Raw genomic sequence first — 20,442 nt, 5'->3', positions numbered from 1 at the left:
GTCATTCTTGAGTTCAAGATCCAGCTAGCTTGAATGACTATGTTTGGTCTGTACTGTGTGCCCCACTCCCCACACACCCCCAGCTTCCAACCCTGCCCCTGTGCCTGCAGGAGATGATCGCCCTGGGCTGCAGCAACTTCTTCGGCTCCTTCTTTAAGATCCATGTCATTTGCTGTGCCCTCTCTGTCACTCTGGCCGTGGACGGAGCTGGAGGAAAATCCCAGGTGAGCATTGGATCAGGGGAGTGGGAAAGGGATTGGGTGTAGCAGCACAGTTGCCCCAGAGAATCCAGGTCAGCAGGTCTCCAGCCTCCCTCTCCTCTCCTCAGTCTCCACTCCACCAAAGGCATTTATTGGGGAAAAAAAAAAAATCAAGAGCAAGAATTTCACACCTAAGCCCCACTTCCATCTCTTTCTCTGGATAGGTGTCAAGTCTGTGTGTGTCCCTGGTGGTGATGGTCACCATGCTGGTCCTGGGATCCTATCTCTACGCTCTCCCCAAGGTAAGACACAGCATCAGAGCAGAAGGCAGCCAGAGACTCCAGTAAGAGCAGGCCTTAGGAGCTGTGTGATGCCTCACAGGTTACAGAGTACCATCACTGTTACACTTCGTCCTGGCCACAACCTGCGAAGCAGTCAGCGTAGGTTTGACTCTCGCCATTTTACAGGTGAGGGAAACTGAGGCTGAGAAGCGGTGACAAGGCTCACAGGTGCAGGGCTGGTCTCAAACTCCAGCCTCCTGACTTCAGGGTCCACACCCGAGTCAGCGTTTACAGCGTCTGTGGGCCCCTGGCTCAGAGGGCCCTAGGCACAGGCTCTCCAGGGATGAAGGGGGGGGGGGGGGTGGCAAAATTCAGGCCCAACGGCCCTCTGGCTCCAGCACCTGCACTTAACAACCCTAAGGTTGAGTGCAAAGTTTTGGGGGCTCTGCCAGTTCTAGAACTGCAACTCTGTCCTGCCCCCAGGGCCAGGGGTTTGTAGGAAGGACAGGAAGAAGGGAACACACCCGGTGACAGGCAGCATTGTTCTGCTTCCCTAGTCTGTGCTAGGGGCCCTGATTGCTGTCAACCTCAAGAATTCTCTCAAGCAACTCGCCGATCCCTACTACCTGTGGAAGAAGAGCAAGCTGGACTGCGTAAGTAGCAGGCAACCCCTGGGTACCTGTCTTGCCTGGTACCCCAGGTACTGCCTCCTCCAGCCCCACAAGCCTGTCACTTCTGTCAGTGATCCCTCTGGTCAGTTGCTCCTTAATTAGCATGCACTCAGTCGCTAAGTTGGATCAGACTCTTTGCGACCCTATGGACAGTAGCTTAACAGGCTCCTCTGTCCATGGGACTTTCCAGGCAAGAATACTGGAGTGGGTTGCCATTTCCTCCTCCAGGGGATCTTCCCAACCCAGGTGTTGAACGAGCCTCTCCTGTGTCTCCTGCATTGGCAGGCAGATTATTTATCACTGAGCCACCTGGGAAGCCCTAATTGGCATAACCAAGTGTTAACAGGTCAGGTTTTGGAGTGAGACAGCCTATGTTCAAATCCTAACTCAACTGTTCACCGGCTCTGTGACCGATGGCAAGTCCCTTAACCTCTCTGAGTCTTGGCTTCCTCATCCGTGATCACAGGTATTTTATACTCTCCAACCCCCCACCCCCACCCCCAGGGATGCTTATGAAACAAGATAATACAAGGAAGGAACACATTCTCTGAATTGCATCTTGTGTTCAATAAAACTTAGCTATTATTTTTATAGTTCCAAAAAGCAAAATCAGTCAGTTCAGTTCAGTTTAGTCCCTCAGTCGTGTCCAACTCTTTGCAACCCCATGAACTGCAGCACACCAGGCCTCCCTGTCCATCACCAACTCACGGAGTTTACCCAAACTCATGTCCATTGAGTCAGTGATGCCATCCAACCATCTCATCCTCTGTCGTCCCCTTCTCCTCCTGCCTTCACTCTTTCCCAGCATCAGGGTCTTTTCAAATGAGTCAGTTCTTCACATCAAGTGGCCAAAGTGTTGGAGTTTCAGCTTCAGCATCAGTCCTTCCAACGAACCCCCAGGACTGATCTCCTTTAGGATGGACTGGTTGGATCTCCTTGCAGTCCAAGGGACACTCAAGAGTCTTCTCCAACACCACACTTCAAAAGCATCAATTCTTCTGTGCTCAGCTTTCTTCACCGTCCAACTCTCACATCCATATATGACCACTGGAAAAAACCACAGCTTTGACTAGACGGAACTTTGTTGGCAAAGTAATGTCTCTGCTTTTTAATATGCTATCTAGGCTGGTCATAACTTTCCTTCCAAGGAGTAAGCGTCTTAATTTCATGGCTGCAATCACGATCTGCAGTGATTTTGGAGCCCCAAAAAATAAAGTCAGCTACTGTTTCCACTGTTTCCCCATCTATTTGCCATGAAATGACGGGACCAGATGCCATGAGCTTAGTTTTCTGAATGTTGAGCTTTAAGCCAACTTTTTCACTCTCCTCTTTCACTTTCATCAAGAGGCTCTTTAGTTCCTCTTCACTTTCTGCCAGAAGGGTGGTGTCATCCGCATATCTGAGGCTATTGATATTTCTCCTGGCAATTTTGAGTCCAATTTGTGTATCTTCCAGCCCAGCGCTTCTCATGATGTACTCTGCATATAAGTTAAATAAGCAGGGTGACAATATACAGCCTTGACGTACTCCTTTCCCTATTTGGAACCAGTCCATTGTTCCATGTCCAGTTCTAACTGTTGCTTCCTGACCTGCATACAGGTTTCTCGAGAGGCAGGTCAGGTGGTCTGGTATTCCCATCTCCTTCAGAATTTTCCACAGTTTATTGTGATCCACACAGTCAAAAGCTTTGGCATAGTCAACAAAGCAGAAATAGATGTTTTTTCCAGAACTCTCTTGCTTTTTTGATGATCCAGCAGATGTTGGCAATTTGATCTCTGGTTCCTCTGTCTTTTCTAAAACCAGCTTGAACATCTGGAAGTTCATGGTTCACGTATTGCTGAAGCCTGGCTTGGGGAATTTTGAGCATTACTTTACTAGCGTGTGAGATGAGTGCAATTGTGCAGTAGTTTGAGCATTCTTTGGCATTGCCTTTCTTTGGGATTGGAATGAAAACTGACCTTTTCCAGTCCTGTGGCCACTGCTGAGTTTTCCAAATTTGCTGGCATATTGAGTGCAGCATTTTCACAGCATCATCTTTTAGGATTTGAAATAGCTCAACTGGAATTCCATCACCTCCACTAGCTTTGTTTGTAGTGATGCTTCCTAAGGCCTACTTGACTTCACATTCCAGGATGTCTGGCTCTAGGTGAGTGATCACACCATCGCGATTATCTGGGTCATGAAGATCTTTTCTGTACAGTTCTTTTGTGTAGTCTTGCCACCTCTTCTTAATATCTTCTGCTTCTGTTAGGTCCCTACCATTTCTGTCCTTTATTGAGCCCATCTTTGTATGAAATATTCCCTTGGTATCTCTAATTTTCTTGAAGAGATCTCTAGTCTTTCACATTCTATTGTTTTCCTTTATTTCTTTGCATTGATCGCTGAGGAAGACTTTCTTATCTCTCCTTGCTGTTCTTTGGAACTCTGCATTCAAATGGGTTTATCTTTCCTTTTCTCCTTGGCTTTTTGCTTCTCTTCTTTTCACAGCTATTTGTAAGGCCTCCTCAGACAGCCATTTTGCCTTTTTGCATTTCTTTTTCTTGGGGATGGTCTTGCTCCCTGTCTCCTGTACAATGTCATGAACTTCCATCCATAGTTCATCAGGCACTCTAACAGATCTAGTCCCTTAAATCTATTTCTCACTTCCACTGTATAGTCATAAGGGATTTGATTTAGGTCATATCTGAATGATCTAATGGTTTTCCCCACTTTCTTCAATTTAAGTCTGAATTTGGCAATAAGGAGCTCATGATCTGAGCCACAGTCAGCTCCCTGTCTTGTTTTTGCTGACTGTATAGAGCTTCTCCATCTTTGGCTATAAAGAATATAATCAATCTGATTTCAGTGTTGACCATCTGGTGATGTCCATGTGTAGAGTCTTCTCTTGTGTTGTTGGAAGATGGTGTTTGCTATGACCAGTGCATTCTCTTGGCAAAACTCTATTAGCCTTTGCCCTGCTTCATTCCGTACTCCAAGGCCAAATATGCCTGTTACTCCAGGTGTTTCTTGACTTCCTACTTTTGTGTTCCAGTCCCCTATAATGAAAAGGACATCTTTTTTGGGTGTTAGTTCTAAAAGGTCTTGTAGGTCTTCACGTGTGTTGTTCGTCAGTTGTGTCCAACTCTTTGTGACCCCATGGACTGTAGCCTACAAGGCTCTTCTGTTCATGGGATTTTCCAGGCAAGAGTACTGGAGTGGGTTGCCATTTCTTTCTCCAGGGGATCTTCCTGACCCAGGGATCAAACCCGGGTCTCCTGCACTGCAGGCAGACGTTTTACCCTCTAAGCCACCAGGGAAGAGACAGAACCATTCATTTTCAGCTTCTTCAGCATTACTGGTCGGGGCATAGACTTGGATTTCTGGATATTGAATGGTTTGCCTTGGAAATGAACAGAGATCATTCTGTCATTTTTGAGATTGCATCCAAGTACTGCATTTCAGACTCTTTTGTTGACTATGATGGCTACTCCATTTCTTTTAAGAGATTCCTGCCCACAGTAGTAGATATAATGGTCATCTGAGTTCAATTCACCCATTCCAGTCCATCTTAATTCGCTGATTCTGAGAATGCCGACATTCACTCTTGCCATCTCCTATTTGACCACTTCCAATTTGCCTTGATTCATGGACCTAACATTCCAGGTTTCTATGCAATATTGCTCTTTACAGCATTGGACCTTGCTTCTATCACCAGTCACATCCACAACTGGGTACTGTTTTTGCTTCAGCTCCATCCCTTCATTCTTTCTGGAGTTATTTCTCCTCTGATCTCCAGTAGCATATTGGGCACCTACTGACCTGGCAAGTTCATCTTTCAGTATCCTATCACTTGCCTTTTCATACTGTTCATGGGGTTCTTAAGGCAAGAATACTGAAGTGGTTTGCCATTCCCTTCTCCAGTGGACCACATTCTGTCAGACCTCCCCACCTTGACGTGTCCATCTTGGGTGGCCCCACACGGCATGGCTTAGTTTCATTGAGTTAGACAAGGCTGTGGTCCGTGTGATCAGATTGGCTAGTTGTCTGTGATTGTGGTTTTAAAAAACAAAAAAACCTAGAACATAAAGCCAATGGACCAGGATCTTAGGCAGGTTAAGATTTTTGTGGAGTTCTATGTCCCCATCTGTGATGGGGGTGATATTCATGGCTGCACCATACAGTGGTTCTAGGGCTTCAGTGAGATCAGAATTGGAAAGCAGCGTGTAACCGTGAAACCCTTAGCAGACATGACATCACTTTGATTAGTCACGTTCCCAACACATCTTCCATTGGGTGATAGGAATGAGGCTACTGCTATCGACGACACTGCTTACCCCACTTGAGCCCAGTGAGAGTGGGTTTCCTAACCTCCTTTCAAAATGAGGACTGAAGGCTCAAAGAGGTTAAGTAACTCATCAAAGGCCACAGAAGTAGTTAGTGGTAGGACTGGAACCCCAAGTCTTAGACTCCAAACCTCTGAGCTGTACTGTCTTCTGGGGGGGAAGGGCACTTACATGGTAAGGAAGAAAATCCTTAAAGTCTGAGAAGTGAGTGGTGCATCTGGGGTCCTCCTCGTGTAAAGGACGAGGATGGGGAGAAAAACGAGGCCCCAGTTCCCACCCCAAAGGTCTGCTCTTGCTGCATCCCAACCATCACCCCACAACAGCAATAGTCCTGGTATTCACATCGTGCTTTGGGTTCCCATTTTACCCCCATCCCTCCACCTCCCACCCCCCATCCCTCCACCCCCACCCTCCCGCCTTGCACAAGCAACCCAGTCCCAGGCTATCAGGTCAGGAAGCATAGCTGAGCCCCAGTCAAGTGCACAGGTTACTATCAGATGGAGGAATGGAACTCACATTATCGCACCTATCACTAGGCTTGGTAGGACCCTATCTTCCTTAATTCTTTAATCCTTTCATGAAGCTGGTATTATTATTCACACAGCTAGTAAGTGAATACTCACAAGTAGGACAATGAAACTTGGAGCCCAGGCGTTTCTGTCCCAAGACCCACAGTCTTTGACTGTGCCACGCCAGCTCCCAGTGGGTGCAGGGGTTGACTACTAACAACCAGACAAGACCAGGGAGCCACCCTCTGTCCCCTGGAAATGGGCGAGTGTCACCAAAGCTCGCCTACGTGAAATACCGCCAAACTGCCATGAAGAGGGAAGGGTGGTCTGAGGCTGGGCTAGCAGAGAAGGGCCTTGGTGACCCTGGAAGACTTCCCCAGCGGGGCAGGTGTCTCCCCGGGCCTGCTCTGACGTCTCTCTCCTCACAGTGCATCTGGGTGGTGAGTTTCCTCTCCGCCTTCTTCCTGAGCCTGCCCTACGGTGTGGCGGTGGGGGTCGCCTTCTCCGCCCTGGTTGTGGTCTTCCAGACCCAGTTGTAAGTAATGGTCCCTCCCTAAAGGCACAGCCGTCATGCCCCAGCTGATCCGCAGGGGCAGCCATGGGGGGCCTGGTGCAGCTCCTGGGCCCCGCTCCCCACGGGGTCTGGCTCTGGAGGGGCTGCCAGCCCCGAGGAGAGCCCGGCCCAGCCAGGACCATTGGCACAGGCCGGGCTGTCTGACTCCCATGTCCTGAAAACCCAGGGGAATCCATCACGGTCATAGAGGGCTGGGGGCCCAGGGGAAGCGGGGTTGGGCAGGCGGGTGAGACTCAGTGTCCTTCCAAGAGCACATCAGACCCCAGACCAGACCGCAGCCCACCCTGAGGGAGCCGTGGGCCAGGGGACAGCTAAGTGTCTCCCATAAAAACATGAAGTGAAGCAGACGGGGAGTCCAGTCCAGGGCAGGAAGGATCCTGAAGTCAGCGACCTGTCTTCTCCTTGAGAACTCAGAGCCAAGCAGTGGTGACTTTGGGGCCACTTACACTTGTATTCTCCACCTTCCTCCCCCCTGAGCGCCACCCCCTCCCCAGGAGCTATGTCGGGGAGCCACCTGCCATCCCTCTAATTATAGTCCAGCCTCAGGCCACCAGGCGTGTGTCTCCAGTGCAGAGAGACAAGCAGAAAAAGCCCAGGGTCAGGACGGGACCCTCCCCTGCCTTACCTCTGCCCAGCCCCCAGCCCAAGCATCCCTCCGGGCCTGTCTACTAATAGCATTCTCTTGTGTTTGTCTTTTCCTTCTTCATTCAGTCGTAATGGCTCTGCTTTGGCCCAAGTCACGGACACTGACATTTATGTGAATCCCAAGACCTACAATAGGGTGGGTAATCCAAGCTCATGACCGCCCTCTTTCGCCCTACATCACCCCACATAAAAGAGTCTTATGAAAAACCGATAAAAGACATTGCTGCTGACTGAGCTGATTTTCCCTGCCACAGGTCCAAGAAATCCAAGGTATAAAGATCGTCACTTACTGCTCTCCTCTCTACTTCGCCAACTCAGAGATCTTCAGGCAAAAAGTCATTGCCAAGGTAAGGCTCAGTCTCCTAGTGACCAGAGGGAGTGGACAGAGCGTGCCTGGCAGAGGCAAGAAAGGGAGCTGGGAGCCAAGATCCGGCCACCCTCAGAGAGGGCAGAGGTGAAGACTTCTCTCAGCCCTGTTCCTCCAGACAGGTGTGGATCCCCAGAAAGTGTTGCTGGCCAAGCAAAAGCACCTCAAGAAGCAGGAGAAGGGGAGAACGATGCCCAAGCAACAGAGGAAGTCTCTGTTCATGAAAACCAAGGTGAACTGAGGCTAGGAACAGCCCACACCCTCTCCCTTGCCCTCTCTGACCTTGCCAGCTGGTGCCCACCTCCCAGCACCCTCGGAGGCAAGGACAGAGAGCCTCTGTGGCCACTGCTGGGTGACATTGTCTGGTGGGCATCTTCTCCTTGGATGAGGAGCCGTCAGCTCCCAGGGTACCCACTAAACTCCCATGGCCCCCTCCGCATTTTCTGGCTAAGATGGGATCTGCCCATGGACTTAAGAGCAACCTCAGATCGAGAGTTGCAGTGAATTTCCTGGGGTCCCCAGCCAACCTAGAACTAGCAAGGTGGGTGTGGATGTGGGAATTCTGAAGAGAAATAGGTAAACACGGGTAAATGCAAAAAGGGTCTCCGTTGTTTCCAAAGGGGCTTCCTCTGAAGGCACTGAAGCGTCAGCCCCTCTCTTAGAGGGCCCTCTAACTTTGCCTGCGCTATGGAGACCAAACGTGCCGACCTGCTCAAGCAGGAGGCTTTGGGAGGCACCAGTCCTCAGGGATTAGAGGGGCTTGGATTCCCCACCATGAAGTCTGGTTATTTACCTCCACCTGCACGTACTTTGCCCCAGCTTCAGCCACAGGGAAGTTTGATTGAGCCTGATGATCTGACTCCGCCCTCCCACCCCCCCCTCCAGACTGTCTCCCTGCAGGAGCTCCAGCAGGACTTTGAGAACGGCTCCCCGACTGACCCCAACAACAACCAGACGCCTGCTAATGGCGCCAGTGTGTCCTACATCACCTTCAGCCCTGACAGCTCCACCGCTGCCCACTGCAAGCCCCCAGCCTCAGCTAAGCCCAGTGACATGCTGGCCAGTGTCCCACCCTTTGTCACCTTCCACACCCTCGTCCTCGACATGAGTGGGGTCAGCTTTGTGGATCTGATGGGCATCAAAGCCCTGGCCAAGGTGAGGGAGCCCCCAAGGTGGAGGGAGCCCCAGCGCACCCCCAGCCCGACCACCTCTCCCCTACCCTCCCACACTCCCTTTCCCTGGAGCCTTCATTTCGACCGACTGAGTGAGGAGGCTCACCAGGGAGCCTAACCTCTCCTAAAAGCCCTTTTCCCAGATGCCACCAGGACAGGATGCTGCCTGCAGAGCAGGCCCAGATAGCACAGAACAGTGCATGCCCGGGGAGGGACCCCAGGACCGGGCCCCGCTGGTCCACCCCGTCCTAGCACCCCTCTCTAGCAGACACGGGAACCCGGCCCAGGGTCCTCCGAGTAGAGCTCGTTTTGGCCCAGGTTCACGGTCTACTGCTCCTTCCCACACTCACCCAGACACCCTAGCACCAGCCAGGTCTGGCCAACCGAGGGAAGAAGAAGAAATAATATCAGCGGCCCTCACCTCTAGGCCAAACAGACGGCTCACAGGGCAGCTTGAATAAATGCGTCCATCTGATAGCTTTTCAGCGGCTACTTCTAATGGCAGAGTCATTTCAGGGACTGGCCCAGAGAGAGGCAGCATAGTGAAACCGAGGAACCGAGACAGCACAGAGGCTGATGGCCTCGTCAACCAGCGCACAGCCGGCTCCATCCCCAGACAAGGGCTCAGCTTGCTCCCGCAGCCTGGATCTACTAGGATCCAGGTGGCTGAGGCATTAGCCGCTCTGGGCCATGGTCCTCCCCCGCGGCTTCTGCCTAACCCTCAAAGGCAAGTGGGGTCTGGGATTCTAAGCTAGCGAAGAGAAAAAGGTAAACACGGGTAAGTGCAAAAAGGGTCTCCGTTGTTTCCAAAGGGGCTTCCTTTGAAGGCACTGAAGCGTCAGCCCCTCTCAGCCAGAAAAGGTCTGGCCCCATAAGAAGGGGCCACGGGGACACCAAGTGGCTGCCTTGTTGGCAAAGCCCCACGTCTGCCCCGCTTTCCAGAGAAGCGGTCAGCCAACACTCCAGGGAGGAGTGGTGTGCCCTGCTGCTATTTTTATCCTGGGCTGCCAGGGCTCTCCTGGTTGCTTATTTGTTTGGCTTCCCTCTCAAGTGCATTTTGTGAATCACTTTGGAGGCCCACTTAGAACATTCCTTTCCTTCTGTCTCCCTACCCAACACGTTCCTGACTCCTCCAGCTGAGCTCCACCTATGAGAAGATCGGGGTGACTGTCTTCTTGGCGAACATTCACGGTAAGAGAAGAAGGATGTTTAGGGGACTGGAAGGCTGACGAGGGGCTAGGGTGGGACTAGGTGGGTGGGAGGCTGAATAGTGAGGGGGGTAGAAACCAGAACAGCACCTGTTCCCCTAAACTACTGCCTGCTCACGAGAACTTCAGGCACAAGTCAGAAGAGACCACGACCGGGTTATATAACATCCTGTATGCTGTACTATGCTAAGTCACTCCAGTCATGTCTGACTCTGTGTGACCCTATGGACTGTAGTCTGCCAGGCTCCTCTGACCATGGGATTCTCCATGGGATTCTCTCCAGGCAAGAATACTGGAGTGGGTTGCTATGCCCTCCTCCAAGGTATCTTCCCAACCCAGGGATCAAACCTGCATCTACTGCACTGGCAGGGAGGTTCTTTACCACTAGGGGTCCCAATAAAAGAGTGTAGGTGGGGATTGTGGAGTTAAGGAGAAGCAACTAGGATTCTGATTTGCCCACCACTAATTTGCCACGTTTAGCTCAGTTGGTGAAGAATCTGCCTGCAATGCAGGAGACCCCAGTTCGATTCCTGGGTCGGGTAGATCTCCTGGAGAAGGGATAGGCTACCCACTGTAGTATTCTTGGGCTTCCCTTGTGGCTCAGCTGGTAAAGAATCCGCCTGCAATGCAGGAGACCTGGGTTTGATCCCTGGGTTGGGAAGATCCACTGGAAAAGGGAAAGGCTACCTTCTCCAATATTCTGGCCTGGAGAATTCCATAGACTGTACAGTCTATGGGGTGGCAAAGAGTCAGACACGGACTGAATGACTTTCACTTTCACTTTCAATTTGCCATGTATCCTTGGCCAAGTCACTTCATCTGCCTAGGGATCAATTGCCACCTACATAACATGAAGAGGCTGACTAGATGAACTGGGGAATCTTCTCCAAATCCGAAAGTCCATAAATAGGCAGAAAGCACAGATATACCATAACTCTCCAGGGAAGACACACACGCAGTTTTATACAGACTCAGTCTCTGAGGGGCCCACAAACACAGACCCCGGTCCCTGTCCACACGGCAGTGGACGTCTCACCAGCATGTGTGCGGAGTACAAGGATGTGGACACAGCAAGAGCACACAGACGCGCGGGAGAAAGGGAGAGGCATGTGTCTCCACGCCGCGCTTCCCTCAGAGGGCCACGCCTTCCAGCAGGACCAGCCAGCCTCAGCGCCGGCCTGAGCATGCCAGACTCTGTGCAAGCCCCGCTCAGGCAGAGTCCGCACGGTTCTGCTGCGTGTGTGCTCCAGGGTTGGGGAGGAGTAAGGCTCTGCCAACACCGGACTCTGCAGGGAAGGTTTGGGTGAGCAGGGGCAAGAACGGACCCTTAAGGGACAGAACTGGCCCACGATTTCGACCTTCCCTCACCACAAAGGACCGACTCCCTGAATCAAGCTGTTTCCTTCTGCCCGGGGTTGAAGGTTCAGCATCCTCAAGCTCACGTTACCCTCTGCTGTCCAGAACTGGTACTGCAAGGCCAAGGCCCGGGCCCCGGGACGCAGCGAGGGCTCAACCCCAGGCCCTCCATCTCCCCCACCCCCAGCTCCAGGCCGCAGTGGCGTCGACTTTTGAAGGTGACCTTTCCCTCCTTGCAGCCCAGGTGTACAATGACATCAGCCAGGGAGGCCTCTTTGAAGACGGGTGTCTAGAGCGCAGTCACGTCTTTCCCAGCATACACGACGCGGTCCTTTTTGCCAAGGCACAGGCCAGGGAAGTGGCCCCAGGACACGACTTCCAAGGGGTAAGGTCTCTGCACCTCGGGAATCCTAGGCCCTGGGGCATTGAAATAACAGGACGGTTTGGGTTCCAACACCTATTCTATCAATTAACTTTCCTGAATCTGTTTTCTTATCTGTGGAATGGGTGCCTTAATGTAACATTATCTACCTCACAGGATCTTTCTTTTGTTTTGGTTTCAGGATTAACTGATAGTTATATCTTTTGTGACACTTGAAAGAGCTTTGTATATTACAGAATCTTTATTATTATCAGTTTTGAGATCAGACAAACACCTGAAGCACAGTAGGTTATGGCTCAACCAACGTATTCCTTCCCTAGAAACAAGACGTTTTGGAGAAGGGAGGGGAGTAAGCCAGCCAGTTTTAATTTAGTCGAGCTTAGAGATTTCAGGCTGGTGACGGATGAAGAGTATGTATCAGAGTTTTGTCTCAGCTTCTTGACATTTAATTTACTAGCTCAGTAAATAGTATGCAAATGAGCTACAAATAACAGTGTCTACAAATAACACTCCAGAAAGCTGGGGAGGCAGAAAAAGCCCATCCCCTTGGGGTCCCTGCCCAGGCCTCCCCAGACAGCTCCATCTTCCAGGCTGCCCTGCCAGCTCATCTTCGACCCTCGGCCTGCCAAGCCTCTGTGCCCTAGTCCATGATGCAAACCCCTTCTACCATCAGGGGATCATAAGAAAGGCTTTTCTGGCCCTAGAGCAACCATTTGCTCTTTGCGTTTTGAGACTGATGAAGCTGGAGCCATCTGTTCTGGGTGCAGAAAGCCTGTCCAGGGAAACATAGGGCCAGGCACCCGCCCGCCACACAGAGACAACTGTGAGAGCAATGGCCTTCCTGGCCTTCTGCCCTTTGCCAGCAGAGCAGAGAGGGGGGGATTCTGGGAAAACCCTCATCATTGTAACTGCACAGATAATGCCATTTTTACAGTTTAAGTATTCTTACAGATGTATATTATACCAATTGTATATTTACATATTATAGAATATATTCATATCTGTAAGTTATGCACACACACACATACTGTTTTCAACAGCGTGGTAAGGCAGAGAGCCAGCAAAGTGAGTGTGATCATCCTACTTTTACAGAGAAGGGAGATGGACTCCCCAGGTCAGGCAGCTAGGTAAGCTAGGTAAGCCTTTCCTGCTTCTGAAGTGCCTGCCAAGGGAGCCGACGCTGATGCACGCCTGTCTTCGAGGAAGAGGGAAACCGCGGCTGTGCTGTTTTGAGAGGCAAATGAGGGAGGGGAGGGCAAGGACAAGAGGTCAAGTTAGGCGTCAGAACACAAGATGCCCCCCACCCCTACCATTTGTGCCAGACCATCTTTCAGGCACTGCAGCTCACTCTGCACTGGTTTCCCCCGCCCAGGCGCCCGTGGACCCTGAGCTTTCTCTGTACGAGCCGGAGGAGGACAGCCCCAGCTACTGGGATTTAGAGCAGGTGAGCTGACTAGCAGGGGTCAGAAGGGGAAGGAAGGAGACCCTCTCCCACCCAAAATGTTGGCTGCGCTCTCCCGCCAGAAGCCAGAACAGTCACCTTGAAGGCAATAATGTTTCCTTCTCACCTTTCTTTCAATAGCAGATCTTAATTCTTACTCCTTGAAAGGCATCATGGGGGAAGGGAGAGTCACTGGATCAAGTCCTAGAGAAACAACATCTATTCTTAACTCTCCAACGCACTGGCCACATGATCTTGGGCAAGCCATGTGACACCACCGGGCCCCCAGTGTTTATCATTGTAAAATAAGGGAAATACGAGGAATGCCTGTCCCATCCACCTAACAAGATTAGTGAGGGATGCTTTTGTTCTTTTGTTAATTCAACTGGTATTGATGGTGTGCCTACTACTTGCCTGACACTGTCCCAGGGTGGGCACACATCCGATCAGATGAATTCCAGGGGTGCAAGTACTACTGCCGGTGGGCAGCCCTTCAGAGCCATGCAGATGTGGCGTGTACTTCATATAGAATGCTATGGTCCTGACATGAAAAATAGCCCTACCCCAATGCCCTGAGTTAAAAGAAACCAAAGCTTTAGAGAAATCCAGCTCTGGGTCTGTTAGAAAGAACAACTCACTTGGTGCATCTTCCCAATCTTTTTGGGCATGCGTTCCAATGGTCCTCTGAGCCCATCTCTGGGAGTCCTGGTGGCATGCAGCAGGCATTAGGGAATAGAGCCAGGGCCGCAAAGACTTGGCATACTGATTTCTGGGCCCCCACAGAATCTCCAGCCCATTCCAAACACCTGGCTAGGACAAAATAGCTTGTCGGAGCAAGAAACGACTTTAGAACTTGTCTGATCTCAATCGTCACCTGATCTAATGAAGAAAGGAGAGCAAATAAGGAGGGAGGGGCCTGTGACAGTCACACAGCACAGCGGAGGTGATTCAAAACTAGATTTCAAGCTTCTTCTCTCGTCACCTCCATACAGGTTCACCTCTTGGGCTGACCCTGCCCCTCCACTGTTCACACCCACACATGCACACACTCACCCTCACTTCCTCATAACGCCTCTTACTGGCCAGGGTTTCGTAGGGTCACCCGGCAGTTGTGACTACTCAGATCTAATGCTCTCTCCCCCACCCCCGCTTCCTGCGGCCGCTGCAGGAGATGTTCGGAAGCATGTTTCATGCAGAGACCCTGACTGCCCTGTGAGGGCCCAGGCCGCCTCCAGAGCCCCTCGGGCCCCGTGAAGGATGAGCCTGGGATCGCCGGGAGTGGAGAGCTGAGAACACCTCCGCCGGAACTCGGGTGCCTCTGCGTCCTCCTCGTCTCTCACTCTGACGTCCCCCCAGGCACCTCCAGAGCTAGTCGGTCTCAGCAGCAGGCAGAGACACCTCTTCACGCTCCTACTGACCCGCGGGGCCCCAACCCGCAATGAGCATGCCTCCTGCTGGCTGCTCTGCACCCGCCCACACCCTGCCTGTGGCAGCTGAGGGGACCCTTGACTGCCAGGCTTCAAGACTGACTCAGGAACGGAGGGAAAGCTCGTGCTGACGTAGCGTGCAAGCTTCGAGAATGCCCCGAGACCCGCACTCCTCGGTGTCAGGCTGTCACAGGACACAGGGACAAACTGGCCCATGACTCTGTGGCTCATCCCCTCCCACTGCCCCAAGTCCATCCCAGCAGCTCTGTACTCCTGGGTCCATGGGCTCCAGCCACCCAGGAATCTCCGTCTTGGCGACTATGCCCCCTTCCTCCTCCTCTCAAGGCTGCTGAGACCCCCACTGCTATTTGGCACATCAGACTCTAGCCTGGGGAGCGGCCACCAGAACTACCTCCCCAGGGGCAGCCTCCTGAAACGTTTTCACTCCCCCTGCCCTCGAGGGCTGCTCCCCTCTACTTGAGACCAGGTAGAAACCCAGGAGGAACAGGGGATAGCTGGCAGAATCCTCTGGCAGCCTAGCAACAGATACCAGTTACTCCGCACAAAAGCTTTGGGCAGTCCCTGCTCTGGAGACATGGAGGGAAAGGATGCTCCATCAGTCCAGGGCTAACTGGTGGGCCCAAGCCCTGACAGCCCCCCGACCTTAGAAACGCCTCCCCCACTGGAGAAGTCTGCCTGTCCTCTTCTCTGGCAAAGCGCCGATGGTTTTAACCCCCCCCCCCCCCCTTCTCAGCTTGAGGCCTGAGTGGTTCAGTCATGTGAGGGAAAATGACTCCAAGATCATATCCCAACTGGGTGTCCGGCGTGGAGACAGGCTGATGCAGACTGAGTCTTCCCCCACAGGGATCCCGTGACAAATTCAGGATCTGAGGCCACTTTCTTCTAGGAAAGATGAGAAGAAGGGTTAAGTTCTCCGTATTTATAAAAAAAAAAAACATAGAAGAAACCCACTATTGACTTGCAAATAAATAGGTTCCATGTGCAGGTGTTTTGGGAAATTTTCCATGGAAGAGCACAGAAAACACCTTGGCCTCTGCCCACTGTGTCTCCTGAGCTCCTTCAATGAATGATCCCTGCCCAAAGGGTTGGGCTGGCCCAGCCTGGAAAAACGTCGAATTCCTAATTTCAGCCTGACCTACATTGTGTGTCTGTTAAGCGTGAGCTGGTCAGCGAGCAAGTCTTTACAGAGTTAAAGGAGGGGGTGCTGGGGAAGAGCCAACAGATTCTTGGCCTACAAGCACTGCGTCTCTGTGAATTCATTATGCCATCTGGCTGCCAATGGAACCCAAAACTTGGAAGGCAGAGGCCAATGTTATCTGGGATTCACTGTGCCCAGCACCCGAAGTGCCAGATTTCGAGAGGACAAGAACCGTGGCCAATGAAAAGTCAACCGCCCCTGCTCCACCTCCAGCAAAGTCCAGCTCAGGCCCAAGAGGTGGGGGAAAGATCACAGAGTCTCAGGACATCCCAAGTCACAGGTGCCTTGGGAACCAAGTGTCTAGAACCCTTGAGGACTTGCTGAAGTGACCGCAAACCCCCAGGCCAGCCCCAGACCTAAAGGGCATTGCTGGCGCACAGTGGCCTCGAGTGGGCGCTCAGGGAGGGGCCCTGCACCACGTCCAAGAGTGTAAGTACTACCCGAGTCCACGTCCGAGAGTGTAAGTACTACCCGAGTCCACGGCGGAGGTCAGGTGGGAAACACCTGGGGTGCAGAGAGACAGCCGGAAGAGAACTCACTGCTGGAATGCCTTGGCGAGAACACAAGCTCACACAGACCACTTACCGAACGTGCCTGAGGCAGGGAAGGAGGGAAGGTAGTGAAAGCATCCAGGATTTCAAAACTTCTGAATGTTCTTAGGGATACTGATGTGATTCCCAGGAACCAGGACTCTTGAGATATTTGTGTAATTTATTTAATTTAAATGCCATTCTCCTTTTGTTCATTTTGCTAATAAAGTGGTTTTGAAATGTGAATGAATGCATGTGTTCAGGTGGTCTTACAGAGAGACAAACAAGTCACCTCCAGGAAGAGGCGGCCTTGCTTTGCCCAGGCCCCCGGGGGAAAGAAACGGAAAGCTAAGACTTCTCCTTGAGTCTCCCAGCTCCTCTCTGGGGTCTGGTTTTCCACTCCTGGGAATGAATAAACTCCCATGATACAGCTGAAGAACAGAGATAGGGTGAAACGCCTGGTGTAAGGGATCCTCCAACTCCAGACAGTTCCCAGAGCCAACTTTGTGGTTTCTGTGGCTATCAAGGAATTCAGACTTCCACTGTTTCATGTGCTAATTCTTCAGCATTCATGAGATGTCTCTCAAATGGGCCAATCCTATCAATACTCAGCAAAGTTTTCAGAATCCCCAGTTCGGGGGAGGACACAGTCTAATCCCACATTTCCCTCCCCTATTTGTGAGACAATGCAGGGAGCAAAAGGTCAAAGGACTCGAGCGTCCAACAAGCTTGGCTGATCCAGAACTTTGTTTGCTAACTGTAGGAAATAAGAGGAATCACAGAAAAAGAGCAAAGACTCCTTCTGTCTGGAGACAGAAATAGGATGAAGTGGCAAGAGATGGAAGACTAGAGATAAGACAAAGCAAAGAAGGAAGGAAGATCAGCAGGATAAATGTATGGAAACAAAGACATCAAGAGAGCTAGAAAAGGGAGAAACAGGTGAAGGAGGAAGAGGATACGGTGTAGAGGCAGAGAAGCCATTGAGTTCCAAAACAATTATGTATCTATAAGAAACTAATCTTGCCCCACCAAGCTATTTAAATGCCTTTCAAGATCTGAGTAAGTTGGCAATGGGCATCCCTCCCTTCTGAATTTTGTATGTATTTTTAATGATACCGTCTCAACCTAACCATTAAAAGTAGAACATGAGACAAAAGCGTCCACACAGGTATTTGAGAAGTGATCCCAGGGAGAAGCAGTGAAAGGCAGAAGGAGTGAAACAGGCAGGGAGGGAAAACCCACAAAAGAATGAGTTACCGTGGTAGCCCGTACAGAGGGCAACTGGGGCCCCAACCTCCTGGAGCCCTGCGAAGTGCGCCTCCAAACTGACCTGCAGAAACGTTGAACCATCGTTCCCATCTTCTCTTGGTCAAGGGTGATCTATGTGGGTTGCAAGGACGTGGGCGCAGAGCAGTCCCGAGGGGCCCTTTGCTGTGGCATCAGGGAGACCCCCAGGGCAGGAAGGAAGAGATGTGCTTGGCTCCAGGAGAGGCCAGCAGGTAAGACTGCTCAGAACTATTACCTCTAAAGAGAGTTTTGAGTGGCATATAAGCAGCATCTAAATCAGATGCATTTCTTTAACCTACCTTTAAAACACATTTTTACCATTAGTTGTAAAACTACAACATGGCTTTAGCAGTCTTTGGGGAAGAAGTGTCAAAACTTCTATGTTAACTAGACTTATTGTGGTCATTGTTCCACAATATAAACAAATACCAAATCATTATATTGTATACCTAAAACTAATAAATGTTTATACATCAATTGTATCTTGATTTTTTTAACTCTATAAGATGATCTCCCCATTCTACCATGGAATGGAGTATTTTAAGACTATGCATTCCTAAACATGGTCTCTAGTACAATTCATTATTAAGAGGGACCAGGGCCCCTCAGAGCAATGACTGGTTACAGAGCCAGGGCAAGGTAGGGACGAAATGAATCTGAAACAACTTTCTGGGCCAGAAGGCAAGAAATTGTTCCCCAAAAATGATGGAGGCATATCACAAGGACACAGGAATCAGATTCAAGCACCTTCTACTAACCAAATGTAGGGTAATTGGGGCACCAAAATAAACACAAGACGGATTTTAAACCACTAAAAACAATAATTGTGACTATACCAATACTAGATACATAGATCTCAGGTGCTCTTGCCAGTGATTCAGTCATGTCCAACTCTTTGTGATCCTACGGACTATAGCCTACCAGGCTCCTTTGTTTAAGGGATTTTCCGGGAAAGAATCCTGGAGTGGGTTGCCATTTCCTCTAGATAGATAGACAGAAGATAATTATAGAGGATTTGTAGTATTTTTTTTAACATCTGGAAAGGTTAGTCCCCACCTACAACATTTTTATGATATAGCTTTTTTATTTAAGGATGCCATATTCTTTCCTATTTAGATCTCCTTTTGATAATTTAAGTGGTGTTTTCTCGTATAGATCTTACACATTTCTCAAGTTTATTCCTAGTTTTTTTTTTTAACCTTTTTTTAATATAATGTAATCTTGTATTTTCTAGCTGGTCGATGTTTGCTATTGATTTCTGTATATTAACTTTGTACCCAGAGTACCTGCTGAATTCTTACAATATTAATAGTTCTGTGGTAGTTTGGCTATTGAATATTTCAAGTTTGCCAGCAATACATACTATGTCTACAAACAATTATAATTTTATCTCCTTTTCAAATCTTTATACCTCTAGTCTCTTTCTCTTATTTATTTGTCTTGACTAGTTCCTGTAAAAATGATATTAAGTAATAGTGGTGAAAGTAGACATCCTTCTCTTATTCTCTGACTTTAATGCTAAAGTTTCTACTTTTTATCATTAAACATAATTCTGGCTTTAGTATTGGAAAATATACTTTATAATTTTTTTCATATTTTTATCACAAAAGGATCAAGAAAAATTAATGTCTGTCATGATGGTGTAAGGCACTACATTGACCAGCTCCCCAGTGAAACTGGTAACATTTTTTTTTCTTAATTTAAGCCTCTATAAATGGTCCTAAAAGAGAAAAACAGCAAATTAAGAAATATCTATTCAAGAAATAGCTATTAAAAGAATATAGATATAAGATATTATAAAAAACACAGAGGTAAATGTTCATGACCTAGGATTTGGCAAAATATTCTTAGATATGACACCAAATGCACAATAAAAGAACAATAAAAGTAAAAAATAGGTACATTGAATTCATCACAATTTAAAACTTCTGTGCTTCAAAAGACACTGTCAAGAAGGTAAAAAGACAACCCACAGAACGGGATAAACTATTGCAAATCATACATCTGATAGAAGGGACTTGTATCTAGAACATTAAAAAACACTTGCAACTCAAAATATTCTAATAGGCATTTCTCCAGGGAAGATATACAAATGGCCAATAAGCACATGTCAACATTATCAACATCATTTGCCACCTGGGAAATGCAAATCAAACCCACAATGAGTTATCCACATATATACATTCTTAATATCCTTTTCCATTATGGTTTATCACAGGATATTGACTATAATTCCCTGTGCTATACATTAGGATCTTGTTGTTTACACATGTATAAATGAGTCACTTCACTGTGCAGCAGATTGGCACAACATTGTAAATCAACTATTCTTTAATATATATGAAGGCTTATACTAACATTATTCATAACAGTCAAACAGTGAAAATCCACATGTCCACCAATAGATGAAAGATGAATAAATGAAATGTGGTATACTCATATAATGTGATATTATTTGGACAGAAAAAGGAATGAGGTACTAATACAGGCTATAATGCAGGTGAACCTTGAAAACTATGTTGAATGAAAGAAACCAGACACAAAAGATCACATATTATATTGTTCCATTTACATGAAATGTCCAGAATAGGTAGGTATATAGAGACAGAAAGTAGATTAGTGATTGCTTAGGTCTAGGAAGGAAGGTGAATGGGATTAGGGGATAATGGTCAAAAGGTACAGGGTTTCTTTAGGGGGTGATGAAAATGTTCTAAAATTGACTATGGTAATGGTTGCACATTCTGTGAACATATTGAATTGTACACATTAAAAAAAAAGAAATTCTAGACACCTTGTAGTGAAACTTAAGAACACTAAAAACAAAGAGAAGCCCTTAAAAGGAGCCAGAGCG

At 49.1% G+C, this 20,442-nt stretch overlaps 1 protein-coding gene across 1 annotated transcript in view; it reads left to right on the top strand.

Moving 5' to 3' along the window:
- Positions 1 to 16,399, top strand: part of SLC26A9 (solute carrier family 26 member 9) — a 31,709-nt gene extending 15,310 nt beyond the window's left edge. Inside the window, exons 10-21 of the mRNA XM_061161184.1 lie at positions 111 to 224; positions 425 to 502; positions 1,039 to 1,134; positions 6,412 to 6,518; positions 7,269 to 7,338; positions 7,457 to 7,549; positions 7,688 to 7,801; positions 8,455 to 8,724; positions 9,878 to 9,932; positions 11,545 to 11,690; positions 13,060 to 13,131; positions 14,297 to 16,399. Of these exons, the coding sequence (XP_061017167.1) occupies positions 111 to 224; positions 425 to 502; positions 1,039 to 1,134; positions 6,412 to 6,518; positions 7,269 to 7,338; positions 7,457 to 7,549; positions 7,688 to 7,801; positions 8,455 to 8,724; positions 9,878 to 9,932; positions 11,545 to 11,690; positions 13,060 to 13,131; positions 14,297 to 14,344 (1,263 nt within the window). The 3' untranslated portion in view covers positions 14,345 to 16,399. The remainder of the gene's footprint in view (positions 1 to 110; positions 225 to 424; positions 503 to 1,038; positions 1,135 to 6,411; positions 6,519 to 7,268; positions 7,339 to 7,456; positions 7,550 to 7,687; positions 7,802 to 8,454; positions 8,725 to 9,877; positions 9,933 to 11,544; positions 11,691 to 13,059; positions 13,132 to 14,296) is intronic.
- The last annotated feature ends 4,043 nt before the right edge of the window (positions 16,400 to 20,442 follow it).

Source organism: Dama dama, chromosome 14 (genome assembly GCF_033118175.1).
Source record: "Dama dama isolate Ldn47 chromosome 14, ASM3311817v1, whole genome shotgun sequence".
In the NCBI taxonomy this organism is placed as follows: Eukaryota; Metazoa; Chordata; class Mammalia; order Artiodactyla; family Cervidae; genus Dama; species Dama dama.
This window is presented reverse-complemented; position numbering and strand designations above follow the sequence as displayed.